Source organism: Brachionichthys hirsutus, chromosome 16 (genome assembly GCF_040956055.1).
Source record: "Brachionichthys hirsutus isolate HB-005 chromosome 16, CSIRO-AGI_Bhir_v1, whole genome shotgun sequence".
Lineage (NCBI taxonomy): Eukaryota > Metazoa > Chordata > Actinopteri > Lophiiformes > Brachionichthyidae > Brachionichthys > Brachionichthys hirsutus.
Window position 1 is genome coordinate 6,503,523 of NC_090912.1, and position 24,475 is coordinate 6,527,997.

Here is a 24,475-nt window from a genome sequence, read left to right on the forward strand (position 1 = left end):
ATTAAACTTCAGAGCCACCCTGGATGTGGCTTTATCTTGCTGAAATAACCTGCGATGTCTGTGAAAAGGACATTGTCTGGATGGAAGCATTTTGCACGCCACTATTTGGTGCATCCTTGAGCGTGTCTGCAGGATACTTCTCTTTACTTGGTGTTCCATTACAGAGGTGAGCGCAGTCGCTATAATCAGAAGTGTCCCTGGTACATCGGTCTGTTTCTGGGTCAGTCCTTACCCCTCAGAGAGGGCCCCATCCCTACGAGCAACCGAGGAAGACAGAGCGCGAGTGTGGGAGAGTGAGAGAGAACGGCAAAGGTATTTATAGAGAAATGGGGCTTGGCAGTACCTTTTCTTGCAAAGAACCACTTCAGTACCGAGAGAGTGTGTCCCAGTTTCCTCCTCGTCACTCAGCCACAGGGTTTGGACTGAGGCTGAGGCTGGACCGCCTCACCCAGGATGGACTCCTCCAGCCCTCATCCCCTCAGCTTCACGCCACTGTTTCCCTGGTTGAAATCGAGGAGGGGCGCTGCCCCGGATAGCCTGCAGATGTGACCTGATAGGTGCACTCGAGTCTCGGATCTGGCTTAGAGGCCGGTGGAGGCGTTTTGCTCAGGTGAGTGGCAGCTCAAAGGTGTCAAAGGACACTCTTTGGCTGCATCGGCCTCCGACCTGGAGGTGCAGGGACGCTGGCTGGAACGTGCCCTGCCGCAAGCCGGGCGAGGATGAGGCGTTTCCTGAGCAGAAAGGGCCGCTTCTCCCTGCGCCAGAGCAAGTCTGGGACCCGGAGCGCCTCAAGAGATTTCTGTAAGTCGGCTTCTCTGTCGTAGTTTTTACTGGTGTTTTAAGAACTCTTTGTTCCGCAAGGGGTGAGATGATGACAGCGAAAATCTGGGGCGCGAACGGAAGCCTCAACAATCCTCCAGCGGTACTTGTGTTCTTGAGGGGGGGCAAAGATTGTGATCTGAAGAGCCACATCAGTGATTTCCCAATCTATTTTAGATCAATATGCAGCCGCAGCTTGGTGTGTTAGCTGGCACCAGGCTCCAGGGCTCGCTTTGCCTTTGACGAGTTTTGTTCACTCAACCTGAATATGTGGCGCTCTACGCCAGTAAGATCAGATTTTTTCTTTGAAGTAGATTTGACATTTCGTATCAAAAAGTCATACTCAGAATTATTTTCTCACTTCTCAGGCACTTTTTGTTGTTGTTACTTTTCCCAGTTCTAATTTGGTCTTTCTTTCTCTCTCCGTCTTGACGTTTTCTTTTTTTTTTTGGTCTCCATCTTTCAGTATCTCTGATTAGTTACAAAAAAGGGTTGGTGATTTGATGAAAGACTGCATGCAGCTATTTTATAACGTATCTGAGTTTTCTCATTTGTATTTATATTTTCCCCTCCTGATAAATTGTTGATAACAGGCCAAATGATATGTAAATTCAGGTATTTTCAGATTTTGACAGGTAAATGTGACATAAATATGAACAGAACACAGTGAATTCTCTATTTATGTCACAGTTCTAAGGATCCTGGTACCACAGACATGAAAAGGATAAAACAACAGCGGGCAGCACTTAAAGATTTCAAAAGGATAATGAAATGTATCATTTGATTAAATCAACCAGTCTGTGATCCAGAATTTCCCTTTGGGTTATTAAGCGATCATAATATCCCCCTGCTGTCCTACATATGCACGTGAGGCGGCTTTAAATAAAAGTAGAATGAGAAAAGTGACTAGAGGAAATCCAGCAGCTCGACGTGTGGGCTACACGCCATAAATAAGAACCTTTTCGTCACCACAGATCACTTTTTTTTTGCTGTCTTCAACCAACAACAAACAAATCTCTGAGTCTGAAAATACTTCCTGATCAAGGCTCCATTAAATAGACCAGTGCACCTGCTGCTACCTGAGATCAGCTGACCTACTTAGACCAACGGATCACATGACCTCCATTTCACAGCTCGCATCCTGCTCGTCTGTCCGAACGTCTTGGACCAGATTCACACTGTTCCTTTCACCTACATGCTGCAAAAAACATCTTATATGTTCCAAACCCCAAAAACACGTCTGTCTGCCCTCCAGACCTCGGCCTGCCAACCACCAATCAGAACTGGCCAGAGGCATTTGGTTTCCGCCTGGGTGGAATTGGGCCCAGCTACATTCTGTCTGTGGTGGAGGGCAGCAGCGCCTACCTAGCTGGCCTGCAGCCCGGAGACCAGGTGGTGGACATCGAGGGCCAAGACGTGACCAATCTCAGCACGCCGGCGCTGGTCGCTCTGGCTCAGACCCTCAAGACGGTGCCGCCCAGTATCGGAGTGGTGTCACGGATCGAGCAGGTCGGTTGACACGCAATAGTCCATGCTTTGCTGAAAACACTGAAGTGGCGACCGTGAGCTTTTCCGTTCCTCAGATCGACATCACGCCTGGCCCAGATGGCCGCTTTGGCTTTACTATCATAGGAGACGGCCCTCTGATGGTGGAGGACTGCGTGCCAAACGGTCCGGCCGGACGCAGCGGCCTCAAGGCCAGAGACTACGTTTTGGAGGTCAACGGATTCCCAGTGAAGCACCACGAAACGGCAGCGGCCATGATCAAGGCGGCTCAGGGGCGGCCTCTTCGTCTGGGCGTGCTCAGCGTGGCCCGGCGGCCCAAAAGGCTCAGCAGCAGCATGAGGGTGCTGTCGCAGAGCGGGGACAGCATCCGGGAGAGTCGCACCCACAAGGCCATGGCATTCAACAAGAAAGTGGGTGTGGCGTGAATGGGCGTCTCAACCCTGAACTGACGCTTTGAACGAATTGATCATACCTTTCTGTCCTCTGGTTGGTCCACCAGGTGGATGAAGTTCTGGGGGAGGAGCCAGATGTGAAGGAACAGCTGTTTGACGCGCTTAAGCAATATGCTGCTGAGAGAGACGTGGAGAATCTGGCCGGGGCGCTGCCTGACATTCTGATCACAGAGGAGCATCAGCAGTTGATTGACAGCGTCAGGTAGCCAATCAGTTCCTCAACTATGTGTTTAGGATTTTAAGCTTTTCTTACATATGGATTAAATAAGCCTGGCCTGAGAAAAGCACTCTAAAAACAGATTTGCTCTGCTTCAGACACCGCAAGTGGTGAAACCAGGATTGTATCAGCCTGCAGAGACGTTTGCATCAAAGGGGTGCAAAGATTGGGTTGGGCTAGTGAAGAGTTGCGTTTAGAAAGTGGCATTAGAATCATCTGAAATGTTCTATTGTAGGAAACTAAGAGCTCTTCTTAAATTAGTTTTATTTGGATTGGTTGTCTTAGGTGTTGGTAAAAAAAAAAAAAAGTACAGCAGGATCAATTTAGTTTGTTTTTTGATTCACTCCAGTTTCATTTAAAGTGTTGCTGTGCCACAAATTCAACCTTCCCACAGAGACCAATCAATCAGCAGCAAAACAGAACCTCCTTTCAGGCCGTTTTGACTCCATTTGAGCGCTGTTGCAACTTATAAATCATTAACAAAACATATGAACAGTTATTTACTGCCAAGCAACACGCTCCAACTGATCCAGATTCTCAATGAATAATGAACATTTCCGACAAAGCAGAAAACGCATCTAGAAACTAACGAACTGAGAATCCATCTGGGTCCAATTTATCTGAGAGAAGGCGTTAATATTCAACGAGGCTAAAGGTGATGCGGAGGAGACCCTGGACGTACTTTACGCTTCAAACACATTCCTCGTATTATTATTATTATTTTGTTAGAATGCTTGCAGGAGGACGTCAGGGAGACTTATTGTCCATCGCGTGTAACAGACAGTCGTCCCTTGCACATCATCGGCGCCTCACACAGTGCCCTCTTCAGCGTTTTACAGTGAACTAATGCAGAAACGTAAGACTTCTGTCGAGCTTGCTCTTCCTCTCCTCCCTAAGGCGCAATATGGTGAGAAATATTTACAGACCAATATTGCATTTCTTCCTCCTCAGCACTGATCAGGAAATCAAAAGCCCAATAGCGCCGCACACACTTGCAAACTGTCTTGTCAGCTCCCTCCCTCCCTCCCTCCCATCCTCCTCCCGTCTTTTCTTCTCACTTTGACTTTCTCTCTGTTGGTCTATGTTTCTCATTTCTCCCTGCCGGCTGCCGTGATGCTCTCTTTGATACCAACAGCAGTCTGGCTGGATACTGTTTATTCCCTCCTCTGCGCACGGCTCCTATAGCTGCTACAACCGGTTTGCTGCCGGTGGTGGTTGAGAAGTGCACACATATGGTGGGGAAAATAGAACAACATGCACAGACTGCACGCACACAGCACTGTCACTTGCATGCTCGGGGTCCTTGCTGGGAGACAACATGAATTGCTGCCTCCGGTGAGTACTGCTAAACTATTTACCCTTGTGCATCACGTATGGCATCAGAGACTTGTCCGTGCTGTTCTAACGTGGTCTGTTTTCATTGGAGATGAAGCAAGGTGTAGTGCATGTAAATAATTGCATGGTGAAAGTCTCACGACAGTCAGGGTTGAGATTTCCCAGTGAATCCGTTGCAGCAATAACGCCATCGTCCAGTCATCTCGGTTTCCTTCGACGCAGCTCTCTGCATCACAGCTTTGATGGTATATTTCTTCACTGTAGAGAAGTTCCTTTAAAATGCTTTGTGATGTTGTGTTTTTTTTTTTTGCACTGAGCCCCATTAATTATGCATCGGCTGGATCCACAGAGGACTGGGACCTGCTTTCCTGACCTGCAGGCTGTGTGAAAAGTGCAATCACCAATTGAAGATCAATCCCCTTGAGATGGCTGAGTTGAGCCTTACTTCCTCCCCAGTGTGTTGAGATATAGCCTAACCTTGGCAGGCCTTCGTCTGAGAAGTTCTCCTCTTTTCTTTTTGTTCGTACCTGCTGTGTCAGTGGTTGTGCTGTAATGCTGCTTCTTTTTCCCGATTAAGCTGAAAGCATTACAGTAAAACACAAATGATGGCTTTGCATTTCCCCCCCAAAAAAGCTAGAAACTCCTTTTTCTATTCCAGATTTTGGATGTTTCCTTCATGATTGCGGCGCACGCTCAGGGATGTCCATGAGCCATGCCCCAGGGTGGCGCTGGTGTTAGTGGTTGCTGTGGGTAAAATGCAATGTGGGAGTTTTCTGTTCTTGGGAAAAGGTTTAATTGGGTTTAAAGGCTACTTGTCTATTTTTAGCTTTGCCTGACGGGGATGGGAAAGTTTGTGCTTCACTTTGGTTCAGACTGAAACGTCTCAACGACTGACAATTATTATTAAATTATTTTTGCTTTATGTGCATTTTCCTCTGAAATTGGGTTGAGATTTGTGGCACTCGTATGAAATGTCTTAAATTATGGGTGAGATTTCCCTGAAATTTTATCACCATCTTCATGTCCCCCATAAAGGCGAGCTGGTTTTGGTGACTGCTTGACTCTTTGGTTCATTTTCAGTTTCTCCAACACTTTGATTGTAGCACATGTGTTAGCACAATATGCTAGCATTCACGATGAGTAAGTAGAGCCTCGCAAAGCTGCAACTAAACGACTTTCAAAATGATCCATCCCTGTCTGTTTAATGATTGTTGTTGCACAGCTGTTATTCCCTGCAGGAATACCATCAGATATTATGAGAGATGTGTATGAAAGCTTGTCAGTGATCTCATCTGAGATGTGGAGAATTGTCACGTCTCTCCTTCATTCTCTTGCTGTCCCCGACTCTATTCCAGTCCGTCTCCCCCCCCCCCTCCCATTTGCCTCAGTCACTGTCACTTCCAGTGACATTCACCCATGCACACACAAAACACCCTCCTTGTAGAGGTTGCATATTAGAGTGTGTAAAGTTATCTCATCCTCATGCAAAACTTGCATGAGGATGGGCCACTCTCTGATCAATCTGCCTCTGCGCCCCCCCCCCCCCATCTGATATGGCCCTCCCTCCCACAGGATGTGTTCTATTTTTAAGCAGCCTATTTCTTTGTAATCATTTATCTCTAAGGTTCCTGACACACTTGCCAGTGTGAAACCCCAGGGGTTAGCGGAAGCTTTTTTTTTGTGTCATTAGAGATCATCTATAACACGTGTCAAACTCAAGGCCAGGGGCCCAAATGTGGCCCTCCAAGTCATTTTTTGTGGCCCGTGAGAGCTGTGTGCAGACGTTTGTTTTTGTAAAATGCTGCATCCGTCACACATGTTCTTAACAGCCCACATTTGTTGGTTGTTCTGCAGTTCTGTCCCTCTCAAGTGTGACAAAAGAGTTTTGATCAAAGTTAATGCCATAACTTGTGTTGGATGATATTTTTATTTATTTATTATTTCATATTATTTACTTGAACAAGTTTGATTATTGATCGATGGAGTAGTGTGGTTTTCTTAACCTGATCAATTGAAAGGATTTATGTTATAATAACAGAAATAATATATCTATATATTTTTACAACTATACAATTGAATATGCAATGTTTGTAACTTAAGTAGTGAACTGATCAAACAGAAAAGATCAGGAACATGGCAACAACAATAGCAACACGCTGCAGTCAGGAGATTAATGATCTGCTGGCGGTGACTATTGAAAGTTATTTGATATGGAGCTGTCCAGTGCTGATCCTGAAAGTGACGTCTTTTCCGTGGCATTGACTCGGGGAATGTTCTTTATCTTGCCCACTTCGGTTGGTTTTGTTGGTTTGCGCATGTCCATGACAAGACAAGGTGGTGGCTTTTTGGTTTTGCTTTGATTTTGTATGGATTATCTTTGTTCCTGCGTGATGATTGCATTTGAATGGAACTTTTCCACATTATTAGATGTGTTACCGGTAATTTATTCCCATCACAAACTTTGGTTTATACTTATGATTTTTCTCATTTACAGTATGGCTTTATCGCTAACAATTTTTAAGTTACAACCTTTTAAAAAAGTGATATCAAAACGGACTAAATAATTAGTAAATAAAAAAATGAATAGTTATTTAACAGCATGTTAAGGAGTAGTTACATTTATTTTACATTAAATGACATTACATTTAGTTACATTTTTTTTTACTGTATTACGGTTTACATTTGGCCTTTGGAGGGCAAACATAATGCTAATGTGGCCCTTGGAGAAAATGAGTTTGACACCCCTGATCTAGAACGACCTTTTAGGGCCTTTTGTTCAAGGGCTTCTTTAGTGTTGCAGTAATTACTGATAATTATTGTAAAGTGAAAGATCTTCATTTGATGCAGAATCTGTATTACGGCTCCAAAGATTTTTAAATGGAACGATGCGCTCTCAACTTATGATTAATGATACTTTGCATTATCATTTTTCTCTCTACAACTATTTTACCCAACATTCAAGTCATTAAGGCCAGAGTAGAACACGTTTGGATAGTGGTCGACTTGCATGCAGACTTAAGGATGAAAGAAGCTGCAGAAGCACAGGGGTCACACAGATAAGACTGTCGAGGCGTCTCTACATTCACTTTGCAGTTTTGGTTCTTGCACACTCACAGTCATTGTGCTGACCTGCCAATGAAATTCCTCTGGGGCTCTCCGCACTTCTCCAATTCTTTCCTCTCTCCCACCTCACTTGTTCATATCAGTCTTTCCTTCCTCTTCAGCCGAGGGAAGACGAGAGTCATCATCACGCTCGTACTGATGAATGCTGAGCTTACGCTTGGGCTTATCCTTTCAGACTACGCTGCCGCTTTGGGCACAATAGGTGGGAGCGACGGAGGAGGACGCCTTACTTTCTACACGTGAAGTGGGACAGGTGATGATGCTGCCTGAGGATGTTTTGGTGGCATAGAGGGATGTGAACTGCAGTCTCTTCAGTAGTTTGCTTCATTCCTGCATCGCATTCTCCCTATTTCTTTATCTGGATACTTTCAGAGCCAACAGCAAGCGCTTTTGCGATCCAACCGCCATCATTTTGCTCACGTTTTTCCATCTTTGTCCTGGAGAGTTTGTTTGTTCCAACTGAGATGTGGGCGGGGCTCACCTAGAGAAAGAGGAGATGTGTGCATCGTTTAGGTGAGCTCAGACACTTCCTCAAAGCATCATGGAAAAGCAGCGGAGCCTCAGGAGACACTTTCGGTACGGATATTTCTTTTCACTGTGCTTTGTGTCGTTTGTGGCGACTCATCCGTGATAATAATCAAGATTTGTTTTAATTCTTTCATTTTTATATACTTTCAAATTTTGCCATCATGCAAAAGTATTTCTCCTGACATGTGACTCTAGAACTGAAAGTTTTATTGGCCAATTTCTGTATAGCAAAATGCAACTCTGTTACCGCTGACCCTTTAATGTAACGTCTTGTTTGTGAGGATTTATGGTTCCGTTCAGCGTCTGACGCCGTGTTTTCATCTCTACGATGCCTAATGATCACAAGTGGATCTGGCAGGAATGTTTTTGCAGCCGATTGCTTTTGTCTTTCATTCGCACGTGAGTGGTGCTCTTCATCCACCCCACCTTCACGCCTAATTATAGATGCCTCTCAACCTCCTTATAATTTAGGGTGTCCTAAAGCATCCATCGACAGTGGAGGAATGTGTTTCGCCTAGGTTACAAGATGTGACGAGCGCAGCATTCTTTGAAGAGACTGAGGCGTTGCCGTTGATGGAGTTCACGTATAGCTCAGGCGATGCATTCAGGCCCGTAGACTCGCTACGTTAAAGACATTCATTCCATGCATAATCAGGCCCATCTCTGGAGACTCAATCGCTACAGACGAGTAAATGTTGTAAATGCTATGTACACAGTTACATTTGGTCTGATGACATTTTTGATGCTGCCCTCCTGCAGCTGTATCGATATCGACGTGAAGGATGTATGAAGTATGGGTAAAATGCATACGAACGTAGCGGTTGCATGAACGGGCCGGGCCGGGCCTTGCGACTCAATAAATGGCCCAATTCTTCTTCGCCCTCCCTGGCCATGGTTCGCCTGCATGAGCTACGAGTTGTGCTTGGGACACTTCTGTGGCCTACATAGCCCCAAAGTGTCGACTCCATTCCCAATAGTTCCATGACCCTGGCCTAGAAAGAGTTCTAGTTCTCCATGTGCTCCCTTTTCCTGTCTCTGGTTCTGTCATATTTTACTCCTCGTATCTTCATATTTCTCTCTGGAATCCTTTCTGCCGTTCTTCACATCAGTTCTTTGACTCTGACGGCTTGTCAGTCGTGCCTTTCACCGTTTTCTCTTTCTTTCTCATTGCTCTAAATAAATTTATCCAGGCTAAATTTAGGGAGGATACATTTTGTTCTGTTTAATGATGTCATGCTGCTCTGTGTTGTCATAGTTCTCATATTGCTGTTTGTTTAGTTTGAGAATTGCTCTGGATAGACTAATCATTAGGATTAGAAATGAGACAATAAGAGGGACAGTGAAGGTTAGACGTTTTGGAGATAAGGTCAGAGAGGCCAGACTTCGATGGTTTGGACATGTCCAGAGGAGAGACAGGGACTATATCTGATGCTGAGGATGGAACTGCCAGGGGACAGGGCTAGAGGTCGACCCAGGAGAAGATACATGGACGTAGTTTTTATATTTAACAATCACAACACATGGGTACGGATTATATATACACATATATATGTCACTGCATAAGTGCTCTGTAGCTGGATGTTGGCAGGCTGAGGGTTTCAACTCATTTGATGAGTCTCTGTGAAAGAATAGATTTAGCAAGTCAGAATTATATCAAGTGATAAATCTCCAGAAAATCTCTCAACTTTGGATGCAAGCTCTTGATATGGTGTCAGCTCAGCTCATGCGTCACTCATTCAAATAAGATGGCAGCTGCACATTTTTAGAAAACTACCAAACAGAGAAAAGTCCAATCTCCACCTCTAAAAGCTGTTCTCAAATATGCCTTACTCAAACAGCAGTGTTTGACTAAGGCGTAATTCTGTTTACGCAGACGCACATTAGATTTGGTGCATTCTGCTAAGGCGAGGAGAATCTCATTGTAGACAGAGGGCCCTATATTTAAAAGAAAAATACTTTTCCAAACAATTAGCAATGAGAGAGTTCCCTATCTGGGTCATTTCTGTTGTTTTGTTGTGTAATTTTCCCTGCAGATAATTGGCTAAATATAAACCATATTCAGGCACAGAGAGCTTAATTAAAGTACAGATTTCCAGCTGTCTAAAACATGAGTGGTAAATGTCTAAGCCCTCTGGAAACAGACAGTTAACACTGTACTGTTACTAAGCCGTGCCACAGGGAGACGTGGTTTACAGCTGTAAACAGAAATGCCGTCGACTCTGGTGCAGAATTTGATCATGCAGCACAGCTCGTTCAGAAGGAAATGATGATGATGATGAATATATTTATTAGATAGAATGTTAGAGTACAAGTACAGTCACACAGTAGCATGTATTACAGTACAAATAACGTCAAACATCCTGTCTAAGAGGAGCATTTCAAAAAAGCCCTTGCGGGCTTGTTTCCGTTGAAATGGGTTCAACGTGGCAACAAAACCACCCCTGGAACACGTGCTGATCTCTGAAGGGTATCTGAGGGAGGGTTTTCACTTTAGGAAGTCGATTATGGGAGGGGTGGAATAGCACTAGCAGTGGGAGTGGGCTGTTTTCTCCCAGCCGCAGCTCTGAGCCTCTTTCTGTTCGTACTTTATATTAGCAGTGAGCTGTCACCGATACTGAGCACTATGCCTGCAGCTGCTAATGAGACATTCAGACACACACAACGTGCTGGACCGATCCCTCCTAACCGCCTGACTCTCATGAGACAAAGTGGATCAGACTGTTCTTAAACCCTTTTAAGCGGATCCCACAGTGGGGAAAATGCATGTTAAAATCAAGGATACCTTTATTTCCTTTTTGCTTTTATTTTGTTTTGAAAATGTGTAGTTTGAGAGCTCAGGATTAATAAAATGTAGGATGTTTGGATGAAGTACCGTTCGGATGGGATTCATTTTTTTTTCTGTAAGCCCTTTTGGAGTTTGTGGTACTGCCTTGCAGATAAGCAAAACTATAGTGAAAAGCTGATCCGGATGCCTCACCCGCCTCTCCATCTCTGCTTCACTTGAGCTTTTCTTCCCACACTGAGGTTAAGTCTGATCCCACAATGTTTGCCAGAATCTTCATTCCCAAGAAGCACCGGGAGCGTTTTGATGAGGTGGTTTCCCAGAGCCTGATGAGCCGGATCAAAGGACGGAGCTTCAGCGACCCTAGCCGTAGCCACCTTCGCCGCAGTCGGAGTGAGGATCACCCCGAACGCCTCTTAGTCTCCACACGTGCCAGTTCTGTGCCACGCACCCAAGCAGAGGAAGGCGGGATACCCCCAGCCCATGGGATGCGCAAGACCACCTCGCTCATAGCTGGGCACTCCAGCGGCACCGGCGCCAACTGCAGGTCTGTGTTGTCATGCAGGAATCAGTTTAATAGGTTTTCAGTGGCAGGACTCTCTTTGCTCATCCTGTATTTTTGAGTAGGAATAATTTTGACTTGCATCAGAAGGAGCTTTTGCTTCTCATCAGCTACGCAAGGTCATTTATTTTTGTTCTATTCTGTTTTAGTTTGTTGTAATTCAGCTACAGCTAATAAAACTGATTTAAAAAATAAAAATAGACCCTTCATTCATCAAGCCTACGGGGATCCTAAACCTCTTTAGACTGTCATGTCTTCATGTGCTTTAAAATCGGAGGGAGAAGCTGAGCCCAAGACGCCGCTGATCTCTTCTGTGCCTCCAGCTCATGAGGACGCTGCCTGGCTCCCTTGGAATATCCGATCCATAGGTGTTCATACAGGATGTGAATTTAAAGTAGTTATGCTGAATATGGTAACCATGAATTCATTAAATGTCTTCGTTTTATGAAACTAATGGATGCTGGAGTGCCAGTGTGTATATTCATTATGTGCTTTCAGCGTGGTTGGCATGTGATAAATTAAGTGTGACACAATCAAGCTTTTTATATTGAACATTTATCAAGGACGTGTCTTTTATTAGTTCAAATCACTACTGTTCTATTCAGGCCAAGGCTTTTGGCAAGTGCAAGATGTTATCACACTGACTTAAGGAGAGTCTGTATCCACGATGTCATCGTCACTGACAGAATTCCTCTGGCAGCTGACGTTATTTCTTTGCCATTAACCAAAGCTCCATGTGTCTCTTTAGGACAGTGAGAGTGTGTAAGGGCAACATGAGTTTTGGTTTCACTCTTAGAGGCCACGCGCCAGTGTGGATTGACTCTGTTATTCCTGGTAAGTTAAACATAGTTGTTCCCATTTGTGATTGTTGTGATAGTAAATTACAAAGCTGTCGTCAGCAAAAGGTTGTGGCTGTGTAGTAACGCTGTTATTACATTCAACAAAGTCACAATACAGTTGCACAATCCTTTAATGAGGACATGATCAAATCAGATCTCATTCTGCAGCAAGTCCAGCAGACAAGGCGGGTCTCAAGCCAGGGGATCGCATCCTGTTCCTCAATGGGCTGGATATGAGGTTGAGCTCTTACCTGGATAAACAAAATGCAACTGAATAAACTTTAAGTACTTGTCAGTGATATGATGCGTCTGCCTGTAGGACTTCCTCACATGAGAAGGTGGTGTCCATGCTCCAGGGCAGTGGCGCCATGCCCGCTATGGTAGTAGAAGAGGGTCCCGCCACTTTCAGCTTGTCAGAGCAGGACCTCGCCAGCGGCAGCGGCGCTCCAACAGAGCGGGCCCGCTCGCCTGTGCTCAACTCCCTGCAGTGGGTGGCAGAGATTCTGCCCCCCAGCATCCGGGTTCATGGTCGTACCTTTGGTCAGCAGCTCGAGCACCTCCTCACCATCCAGGAGAGGTACACCATTTGCAAGGCTCTGGAGAACTTCTTCCAACACAGGTGAGGAAATAAGTAAGGGGGGAAAAAACTGGGAGAAGGGACGGGGGGGTCTTCAGTCTTCAGTCTTCCCCTTTGATAAATATTGGTGACCTTTCTGTTTTATTTCCTACCTTTTGGTGAACAAAAGGACTACATTTTGACCAATAGTTAGATTTCCAGGTAAGCTGTCTCCTTGCCTGTGTTTCCATGGAAACAGGACTGTTGACACTCTGATCGTGGATGTATTCCCAGTGCTGGATACTCCGGCCAAACAGGTGATCTGGCAGTTTGTTTACCAGCTGCTGACCTATGAGGAGCAGGAACACTGCCAGAGCAAGATTTCACGCTTCCTTGGATACAAAGCCCCAGGTTCGTGCCAACGGTATTGTTTTTTCTGACGCGTGAAAGATGGACACTGTCCACGTTTCAGATGCAGCTGAGGCTCTGCAGTCCTCCGTACATCTTTGCCTCTTCCACTGCATTCCCAAAATATGTGTGTTTTCCAGTTCCACCTCCTCCACCACCTCCACCTCCCCCCCCTCCCCCCGAGCCTGAGGTTGTCCCTGAGCCTCATCGACGCAGCAGCTCCATGAGGGTGACGGGGACCACATACAGGCGCAGTGTGAGGGGACGTAGCTCTGATGACCTGGTCATCGGCACACACTTGGGCATGGGTACAAAACTCCGTTGTTATTCTTCATTCATTTTCTGCAGCCACTTGTTGCTAAGGGTTACAGAGGGCAGGAGCACATCTCAGCTGATTTTGGGAGGGAGCTGCTGCATGTTTATGGTGGTGGGAGGAAGCCTGAGAATACGGAAGGAGCCCATTCAGTCAGGAAGAGAACATAGAAACTTAGGTTCCAGGTCCTCAGGTGGATTTGAACCCAGGACCTTCTCATCTTGAGGCAACAGCGGTACTAATAACACCGTCACCATTGCTATTTTCAGCCTTTCCATTATTCTCATTGTGATAATTTTCTAGGGCCCATCGACTTTTTCTTGTAGCACTTTTGGCTTTAATTTCATAATAATTTCATCATCCATTACATTGTGCATTTCATTGCATATGTTTTGTACCATATTTAAAATACAGATTCATAACTTAACATGTTCCCATATAGCCAGAGCCCCTAATGCGGCTCCTTCACTGCTGGCACAGTGATAGCTGCATAAATTGAGGAACAGTCCACTCCAGGACAGTTAGCTTTGTAGCCTCAGCTAAAGGCGAGCTACCTCAACAACCTGATTTCACTGCTGTGAATGGGTATATTCTCCTAGGTCTCCGTGCAGACCCAATGCTGGAGACAGGGATGAGGTTGGCTCCTGGAGAGAGACAGTCAGGAGATGGAACCTCCCTTCCCGAGACTCCCAACAACCTCACCAATGTACGTACCAAGGCCTGAGCTCATGGGATAAATCGCATCTTCAGGCTCTTCGTCATGAGGGAAAGAGGTCTGTCTCTGATTCTTTGTGTATTTCCATCACACAAGCTGTCATCAGTGTACACCGAGCTGGAGAACATGTATTCAGCCAAGAGGGCCAAGTCCCTGAAGAGCCGCCCTCCTCCTGCCCCCGAGAGCTTGCTGGATCTGGATCCTCCCTCCTGCACAGGCTCCCCTACAATGCATGCTAGCCCAGGTAGTAACGCCTAAATCTATACCCAGAGCTGATGTGATGAGACGATAACAACTTTACTCTCACTATTGTGTGTGTGTATGAGAAAGGGAGAGAGGATAAGAAAATGTTTGAACTACAGCAGTGCAAAAATGTTAAATCCCAAGGTATCCAACCTATTTTTGACTCAGAACTGAATATCCTTGATTTTTACATTGACACATTTTTTGTGCGTTCATGTTGTACAATCCAAAAACAAACCACTACTCACTCTTAAGCTGTTTATTTATAAGTATATATATAAAACATACAGTATGCATACAATACTATTCATATTACTGAATAGAATATGTAAAAAAAAATAATAATAAAAAGAGCAACATATGCATATTTTATTTGTTTCTAGCATTAACAAATATGTTAATATGGTCATCATGTTCACACTGAAAGTCCAACATCACAAAGCATTACTGGCTAAATACGATCTACATCCCCGGTGAGGAGGAAAGTGTGTAATTAAATATAGAATTAAACATAGTCCAGGGGCACCGAACCTCATTAGGAGTATATAGTGATGGTAGAAGTGGAACTCGAAAACACAAAGTTAAAGAACAGCTGTAAAAAAAAAAGTGTTTTCTATCATGGGTCTCTTGGGAGATCTCTTTCGTGTATGACAAACACATTTCCATTATAGAGAGACAGCCTCTTCTAAAATACATTCAACCATTAAACACTGAACTGTCTAGTTTACGACAGGGATCTGTACAAAAGCAGCTTGAGAAGACCGGAACCACACTTGACTAACTTTTTATTGATAGTGTCAAATGTATTTGTTCTATTTAAACCCTGTAAATCACTAGAAATACATTTATTTCACAAGCTGCACCCAATAATGCTGCAATGATATAACTGGATTTAGTATGTATCTTACATCAGGTGAAGGTCCCGCACCAGCATCCTCGCCAGAGCCCCTTCCCAGCCCCCCAGCAACACAGTTCTATTCATCCGGGCTGACAAGCCAAACCAGCGGGGAGTCCAACCCCTACATCAGCCTGGATAGTCCCCTTCCATCCCCTCCGGAGCCCCCTGACTATCCATCCAGCCCCCCAGCCCACGGCAATAACAAACGGCGTTACACCTTCTCTAAGCCTCCACGCTCAGAAGACACAGATCGCTTTCTGGATGCGCTGAGCGAGCAGCTGGGACAGAGGGTGGCCATTATTGACGACTTCCTGACTCCTGAGAATGACTATGAAGAGGTAGAGTCACAGGATAAATCTATAAAATCTAATTCCAAAATAGTCACCTGTTTAATGGCTGCGACTTTTTTGTATTCAGTTACCATTGGATGTTTGATGAATGTGAAAAAGCTTAATAATTAACTCTTTATTCACCGAGTAAGACTATCCTGTAATGGCTGCTCAGTTTTAAAAGACACCAGCAGTCTAATATATTTGATCAAGTTAACCCGAGGAATTTCACAAGTTCCCCTTTGATATTAAGTGGCTAATGAAGTGTAACTCGTCTTAATGTCAGGATATTGTGCAGATGGGCTACCCAGAGGAGGAGGAGGAGGATAATGAAGAGGAGATGGGGGTGGAGGAAGAGGAAAATGGAGGATTTATGGCCCCAGAGCTCAGCAGCCCAAGTGATGTTCAAAGCAGCAGTGGAGAAGAGAATGCCTCCTCCCTCACATATTCTTCCTCCTCTGACCACATCCCTCCACCCCCAATGACTCCTCCACCACCCCCACCTGTTCAGTTCAATGACCTGCCTGCTCCCCCTCCATCACCTGCACAGACTCCAACTCAGCACCAACAACAGCAGCAGCAGCAGCCACTTAACTTCACCCCTGAACACTCCCCAAGAGTGTATGTGCCTGTCCGCCGGAAATCTGGCCCTCCTCCCCCGCCTCCACCTCGCAGTAATCCACCACATAAACGTCTCTCCTTGCATAAAGTCCTGCCTGCAAAAGAGGATCTGCAGGTCCGTGCTACCATACAAGAGCTAAAAGCCTTACAAGAACAACAAATCTACAAAGATAGACAGACCTATCAGGAGCAACAAGCATACAAGGAGAGGCAGGCGTTTGAGGAGCAGAAAGCCTATGAAGAGCAACAACTGTTCCAGGAACAACAGGCCTACCAGGAGAAACTGTTCAAAGAGAGAAAGGCGTATGAAGAGCAGAAGGTGTATGAGGAGCAAAAAGCTTTCGAAGAGCAACAAATGTACAAGGAGCGACAAGCATACGAACAGCGACAGGCCTACCAAGAACAAAAAGCCTATGAACAGCGTCAAGCTTACAGCGAGCAAAAAGCATTTGAGGAACTTCAAGCCTACCAGGAGCAAAGAGCTTATGAGGATCGTCAATCATATCAAGAGCAACAGATGCAACAAATCTATCAGAGCCATCATTCGATGCCCAACCAGCCAACACAGCAGAAAGCCCACCCGGCAATTCCTCTCCAACAACTTCACCAGTCATTACCCCCACTCCCGTCCGCAGACTCCACCCATCCCCACAGTAACCACCCTTTGTATATGATGTGCCATGCGCAGCAGCCTCAGGCCCACCAGAGCTTTCACCACAGACGACTATCCCGTTCAGCCCCAACTCCGCATCAGCCATTACCCCAACCAACGGTTCACCCTGGCCAACAAGGTCAGTACTCTGAAGGCATCTACCAAAGCCACCAGAGCATGAGACCCCAGCTGCACCATTCCTCTGCAGAAATGCTGCACCAGATGCATCAAGCCCCAGCCCACCACTCCTCCACCGAGATGCTACATCAGTTGCAGCAATCCCAGGCCCATCATTCATCTGCAGAGGTGCTCCAGCAAGTGCAACAAGCCCATAGCCACTATGCATCATCAGAGGTTCTTCAACAAGCTCACAAGATGCAACCAATGCAGCCTCACCACTCTTCAATGGAGCTTCTCCATCAAGCTCACCAGATGCAGCGGGAACAAGTGCGCCATTCATCCACCGAGCTACTCTATCAAATGCAAAATCCACAGGCGCAGTACTCCTCCACAGAACTACTCCATCAAGGTCATCAGATGCACCAAACCAAGCCCCATCATTCATCCACTGAGCTTCTGCATCAAGCCCAGCAAGAGCCCTCTCCCCCAACAGGTCAGCTAAAGCGGGACAGCCACTCCCATCAGAGTCGAAAAAGTCTCAAAGGTCATCATCAGAGCCAAGTGGCATCGCAAGGGAGACACCAAGAGCAGCAGATCCACCCGATTCATAGCCCCCAACCCACCAAATCCTCTCCACAAAGACCTCACTCTAACCAGAAGACCCACCACCCCTCCAGTGCACCTCAGATCCACCACATCCATCATATGACCCCACAGCCACCTCTACAGGACTACCAGCACCAGATTCATGTCATTCATCCTCCACAGCAGCCCCACCGGCCTCAGCCTCTCCTCTCAACCTTTCAGCCCCTCCAGCCGCACCAACCCAACCTTTCTCCCTTCCAACCGCTACACCAGCAGCACCAATCCCAGACCTCTACCCAAAATACCCGTCCACAGTCCCAGCCCTCACATCACCTTTTGCAGTCATCACAACAGCCTCAAACTCAGTCCCACCATAAGCAATCCCATGGCCAGCCCCAGTCCCTCCCCCACTCTCTATCTGACCCTACAGAGCATTTGGAGCCACCTCCACCTCCACCTCTACCCCCACCCTGCTCCCCTCCACCCTTGCCAAGGCCTTCACTGTGCAGGATGGACTCCAACCACATGAGTGTCAAGAGATTGCGTTGGGAGCAAGTGGAAAACTCAGAAGGGACTATCTGGGGACAGGTGAGCCTTTTTTGGATTCAGACATCAGACCCTAAGACCTCTTAAAATATGATGGAATTTAGAATAAAAATTGAAATTTCTTTGGAATGACAAATCAGTAATACCTCATTCCATGTCTTCGGTAGCTGGGAGCAGACTCTGAATACGATAAACTGCATGACATGGTGAAGTATCTGGATCTGGAACTACATTTTGGGACACAGAAGAGCTCCAGTGGGTATAAGTGAATATCTGCAGTGATGCAAATAGGCTAATATGTAAATAATTCTTCATTAACCTGTATGTGCACAATATATGACATATTGTAATCAAATGCACATTATTATTTTGTAGCACATAATTATCTAGGTTCATGGATTGTTGTGAATTATGAATTATGTGTCCAACAATTATGTTATTTCTGCAGTTGGACTCCTAATTTGAAAGTTTTGTCCACTTTTATTTCTTGATGGTCTATTATATTCTTCCATGACATCTGAGTATTGTGCCATTTTTCATTGTCAGTTCTAGAGCTCCCTCCACAACCAGAAAGCTTCAAAAAGAAAGATGTTATTGAAATTCTATCCCACAAGAAGGCCTACAATGCATGTGAGTATAAAATGATTTTTATTCTATGAGACAGTTCTTTGACTCTTTTTTCCAATCCCAGTCCTCGGACACACACACACACACACACACCCACACACCTACCCACACACACACCCTGTGAGGCGACACCACCGCTAACCACTACGCCAACGTGCCCCCCTCATTTGTGGTCCTTGAATAGTAAATTATTCTGTTTATCTTTCCTTTTGCCCTCCAGCCATCCTAATTGCCCACCTGAAGCTGTCTCCTGGGGAGCTGCGTAAGGTGCTGATGAACATGACCACTGATAGGCTGGAGCCGGCCCATATCAAACAGCTGCTGCTGTACGCCCCCGATGCAGAGGAGATGAAAAAGTATGAAGAGTACAGACAAGACCCCAGCAAACTCAGTGAGCCAGACCAGTTTGTGCTGCAGGTACAGGACTTTTGCATGCGGGAACCGCCTGAGTCTCACTGTCCATGCGTTGTATTCTCTTATCGCCACTCTCTTGCGTGTCTTCCATCAGATGTTATCAGTACCAGAGTTCAAGACACGCTTGCAGAGCCTCCTTTTCAAGTGCTCTTTGCAGGAGAAGACAGAGGAGTTGAGGGGAGCTTATGACTGCCTTTACAGAGCGTCCCTGGAGCTGAAGACGAGCAAGAAGCTGGCTAAGATACTAGAGGTAGCTGCTGTTATCACGATGAAATGAAAATGTCGCCTCCATAGCTGTTTGTGTGTGTGTGTGTGTGTGTGTGTGTGTGTGTGTGTGTGTGACACAGGGCCGTAGCCATCATTTCAGAGGTGAGGGGGACAGATTGTTCAGGAGTAAGACAATCACCTGTCTCCCCTGTTAAGAGTTACCTGTTCAAGATTCTTGATTATACGCAGCCCTCCCTTTTCAAAATGTTCTGAAATTTAATATTCGCTACATCCTGAAAATTCTATTTTCAAATAGCCAACTGGAGGTACATGGGCCGCAGCTTGGCCATCCCGGCCCTTCAGAGGATTATGGACATAAATGCAAATTTATAATAGAATTAAGAGGGGTAATTCTGTAATAGCTGTGGACATTAATCTGAAATTCACTTTTATCCAGCAGGTATTTCTTTAGCCAGCTATAATCTCTCTTTGCATGCGAAGCCTCACCATGTTCTGCCTTCTCCTTCAGAGCTTTTCCTCCCTACTCTTTCTGTTAAAATACAGATTTAAAACTCTAAGCATAGGGCTAGCCACCTAACCTATCCAACCCTACTTAGTAGGGGTTGATACCATTAGCTAAATTCATTCTCATTAACTTGACATCATAAACTAATGTTATTGAAGTCATTGTAACTCAACTCAGCTTTACACGATTTGTTTTAAAGAATGAACATAAGCTTTGCCTCTTTGCCTTCCTTTAGTTTGTGTTGGCGATGGGAAACTATTTGAATAACAGCCAGCCTAAAACCAGTAAGACAACAGGCTTCAAGATCAACTTCCTGACTGAGGTAACTCATAGAACCAGTCACCAAATGTTTGCATCTTTCACAGCAGTCTCAGCTTTCTCTCATCTCATCTCTCTCTAACATTCTATCTAATAAATATTTCATCATCATCATCATATTAGGCATTTACAGACAATGACTTGTGTCCTCTGCAGTTGAGCACAACCAAAACAGTGGATGGGAAGTCGACGTTCCTCCACATTTTGGTGAAGTCGTTATGTCAACACTTTCCTGACGTGTTGGATTTCTCCAAAGACTTAACCATGGTTCCTCTCGCAGCCAAAGGTGGATCCTCTTAGAGCGTTGTAAAATACACCGAGCCAATACTCGTGATTCATTTCTCTGCCTTTCCTGCTGCATCTATTGTCCTGCCTGTAGTAAACCAGAGAGCGGTCGCATCAGACCTGAACGACCTCCACGCGACCATCCAGGACATTCGATCTGCCTGTCAGAAGATGCCTGTGACCACTGAGGATCGTTTCGCCGTCGTCATGAGTGTATCTTTTTCAAAAAAAATAGTCACTGAGAGAGACGCAGACTTATACAAAGAAAAGCCTAATGTTCTAGACGAGATGATGAGACTTTTGTGCCCCTTGACGTCCGGTGGGTGCAGAACCTCCTGGAAAACAGCCATCCAGCAATCCAGTCTCTGGAGTCCCTGCAGCAGAGAGCAATGGAAGAATTCAGCAAAACAGCCTCTTACTTTGGAGAGGACGTCAAATCCACCGACACCGAGGCCTTCTTTGGTATCTTTTCCGAATTCACTGCAAAGTTTGAGGTGAGCAAGAAAGAATCCTTTACGGAAAAGTAAAAGTTATTTTATTAAATTGTGTTTGTCATCGTCTTTTGTTCTTGCTCAGTCTTACATAAATTATTAAACAGAATACTCTGAGATGCACAACTTTAATGGTTGCAGGTAAACACTTTGCACTGTCTGATGGATCATTATCTTATTTCTTCTTCTTGTGTTTCTTATAAACGGCCATGCAGGAGTAATAAGGACTGCCTGCAATAGATCAAAATGTCATGCTTTCATGCTAATAATGAGCCGTGAACAGCAGCGTTTCAGTTCAGCTTGTTCAGCAGGTGGAAGGAATGAGTTTTTCAGTTCTCGTTTATTCTTATCTGAATAAATAAAGTTGTATTTTCAAAAATCTAAGTTGAGCCATGTCATTAAAACCGTCAACTTGAAATATTACGAGCTCAGATCGTTTTTATGCAACCTTAAATAGGAACTAACATTAAAATGGAGGTATGCTGTAATTATTAGGCATTTAATAATTTATTTTTTGAGTTTTAATTTTCATCCAACTATTTATGTATATGTATTTCAGGGAAGAAATACGAATCATAAATACATAAACACACAAAAGAAATAATCATGAAGTATAAATACAGCATGTATAGTTCTAAATTATAGCATCCATAATTAGAATGTTTGGTTACAGTCCTCGTTCTTTTTGTTGCAGAGAGCTCTCGGTGAGTGTCAGGCTGCAGAAAACCTGAAAAGCCCCAGAAGTCCTCGAATGGCCTCGCCTCTTGCTTGGTAACACAAACACACACATAAAGTAAAACTACATGTATACAGACATGCATGCATATTCTGTACACACATGAACTCTCATATGAAAAGCAATGCACACAGTTTTTAATGTGTAAACATGGTTTTTTTTTTATAAATAAAGGGGAAGCCTTTCAATGAATGATGGACATGCTAAGTTTGTGCCAGTGGTTTAGTATATATTTAATGTCCTAACACAGCAATACTAGATTGAATGGTTAAGTTTACTGCATAAAATAAATCTTGTATTGTCATCAAGGTATCTCCTGTATTAATAGTTGATTTGTAACAGCCAATAGTTTAAGATTTCAGGTGAACTCTGTCAGTGTTTTATTACAGTCAGATCTTTCTTATATCCAGGTAAATAACAGACTTAAAATAAATTTTATCCTGAGGTGTGTATTTCTTTGAAATTAATAGTTTCAAAACAGAGATGCTAAATCAGCTTTTCTCATCATTTATATGTTCTTTATTTTTTTTAAGATGCCCACCACACTGAATGTAACACAAGTTCTTTATTAATCCTCACTTAAATAAGATGCATTGCACCTTTGCCTCATTTTCAGCACCCCCCCCCCCCCCCCCCCCAATGCCCTAAATTACGACTTCTAAAATCTCATTACTCTTGTGTAACGTTTAACCTCCACTGTACATATAGATGACGACAGACTTCATTTATAAGAGAACATTATTCATTCTGTGGATCATTTTTAACTCGTTCAAAGTAGGCTAACTAAAGAAAGCGTATGTGGGATGAGGCGATGACGGGCCGCGTGCAATATGTGAACGTTTACCTGTTTTCCACTGCTCTATATTCTGTTCTTTAAACTATATTGTTATTTTCATTTCTGGCTGATTTTGTCATGTGGACCAACAATACATTTCTGCCACTAAGAAGACAGTAATTTCATTTAGTGCAGCATTTTAGATCATTTTCAAACTATTGATAATATCACGTACCTTCTTGTCAGACGTGCCTGCAATCTGTGAAAATTAAGATTTATCTTCAAGTGCTGTTTTTAAATTGTAAAGCTAATTATTATGATAATCCTAATTTAAGAAGCTAAGTTAAACTTTTGAATGTAAGCCTTTGAAAGCATTGCTGCACCTTTTACTCCTAGAAAATATCAAGTATGTGTTTTGTCTGCTATCCGAACAATGTTGACCAATATAAACAGTTAAATGTATGAAATTTACCGTTGCCTGGATGTCTTTATTTTTTTTATGTCATCTGACTGAATATAAATGTAAAAATACATTCAATGGTTTGATATTTTATATACAAGCGGAGGCCTGTCGTGTCTTATATTCTTCTGCTGCTGACATGCTCGCTGTTGCAGCCGAAGTGAAGTCTTCTAATGACTTAAGGGAAAGTGGATTTTGACCTTTCGGTGAGTGGAGGAAGTCGTCCTCATGTAGTTTGTGAAGTGTTGAAATGTCTTGGCTGCCCGAAACGTTACTTGGAAAGGCGACTCACTGAAAGGTAAGTCGATGACCAGGACATACAATCCTGTGTACACAAACTAAAAATAAAGAGAATTCAACTTTTATTGACAGGCATTTGTTGAAAAAACAGATTTGTTTTTACAATTTAGACGCGTCTCCATTTTAGACTTTGTGATACTTCTACTCCAGTGGTTGCTAAATTAAGCTTCTTAATTCTCAAACACATTTAAGTAACTACAAAAGCAATGTTTTTAGAGACTAATTTGTTAAATTAATCCCATGGGTTGGGGATCGCATGGATAATTGTTTTTAAAATGTACTTCACCGCATGCCACAGCAATAAAATCCTGTCTATAGATAATATAATTATAATACAAGGTAAAGAAACGCAACTCTATTAGAACACTGTTTTGTGTGCAGTTGTTTATCTGCCGGTGATAAAAGATGCTGGGTAGGTTATTTTATTCCAGTGCATAATAAACTCGTCATGTGATGTGTCATATATGAGTATTAAATGTAAGCTACATTTGGACATAGAAAGAAGCATAAGGGAAATAAAAGTGCCTCTGAATGTTAATGGTACCATAAACCTCCATTTATATTATGACTTTGGGCGTATCTAAATCACTGATGACTATCTGGACGATTACAGAAAGGATCAAAATGCACCATCGAGTCCAGCACGGGACCAGCACCCCCCCTTCTCCCACGTCCCCTCCAGGGGGCAGAGCGACTCTGGCTGTTGTGGATGTGGTGGTGTTGGTGGTCTATTTCTTATTGATTTTGGCTGTTGGCTTCTGGGTGAGTACAGGGAAACACAAGCGTGTATTCCAGTGCATTCACCGAGCATTTCAACACGCTTTATCACCCAACCTGAAAACTGTTCTCGTCTGAACTGAGAGATACAAGGGAGAAATTCAATTACGCACAATGACACTCTCACATTTTGGAGCAGATTGTGTTGTACTGGGTCTCCCTCTGGATGGACGCAGCAAGTACCGTACGATTGATTTTATGAAGCACACTTATTAGATTCTTGCAGATGATGAAAAAACAGCAATATTTTAATTTTGACTGATACCAACTACCCTGCAAATCTATCAGGCCCAAACTACCAAGCAACCCTGCCAACACCTTGCATGATCATTAACACGAGCAACACAACACATTTACTTTGTAATGTTATGATTAATTGATTATGAGGTTTCTCTTTTTTTTTCTGCCAG

At 44.2% G+C, this 24,475-nt stretch overlaps 1 protein-coding gene across 1 annotated transcript; it reads left to right on the top strand.

Moving 5' to 3' along the window:
- The first annotated feature begins 719 nt into the window (after nucleotides 1-719).
- On the top strand, nucleotides 720-21,792 carry grid2ipa (glutamate receptor, ionotropic, delta 2 (Grid2) interacting protein, a). Its single transcript, XM_068749816.1, has 27 exons — nucleotides 720-801; nucleotides 2,075-2,328; nucleotides 2,403-2,735; nucleotides 2,825-2,979; nucleotides 11,034-11,309; nucleotides 12,073-12,162; nucleotides 12,336-12,401; nucleotides 12,483-12,782; nucleotides 12,979-13,124; nucleotides 13,304-13,435; nucleotides 14,040-14,146; nucleotides 14,252-14,402; nucleotides 15,318-15,634; nucleotides 15,966-16,151; nucleotides 16,209-16,873; nucleotides 16,935-17,037; nucleotides 17,107-17,511; nucleotides 17,574-18,191; nucleotides 18,317-18,404; nucleotides 18,702-18,779; nucleotides 18,997-19,193; nucleotides 19,285-19,440; nucleotides 20,159-20,245; nucleotides 20,398-20,527; nucleotides 20,621-20,739; nucleotides 20,856-21,020; nucleotides 21,712-21,792. The coding sequence occupies exons 1-27, from the start codon at nucleotides 720-722 to the stop codon at nucleotides 21,790-21,792; spliced, it is 5,487 nt and encodes a 1,828-aa protein (XP_068605917.1).
- The last annotated feature ends 2,683 nt before the right edge of the window (nucleotides 21,793-24,475 follow it).

What these genes read in the sequence shown, in the direction of transcription:
- grid2ipa (XM_068749816.1), top strand. Translation starts at nt 720, where the DNA reads ATGAGGCGTTTCCTGAGCAGAAAGGGCCGCTTCTCCCTGCGCCAGAGC. An exon ending in TGGTGTCACGGATCGAGCAG is followed by an intron (nt 2,329 to 2,402) that starts GTCGGTTGACAC and finishes TCCGTTCCTCAG; the next exon opens with ATCGACATCACGCCTGGCCC. An exon ending in CAAGAAGGCCTACAATGCAT is followed by an intron (nt 18,780 to 18,996) that starts GTGAGTATAAAA and finishes TTTGCCCTCCAG; the next exon opens with CCATCCTAATTGCCCACCTG.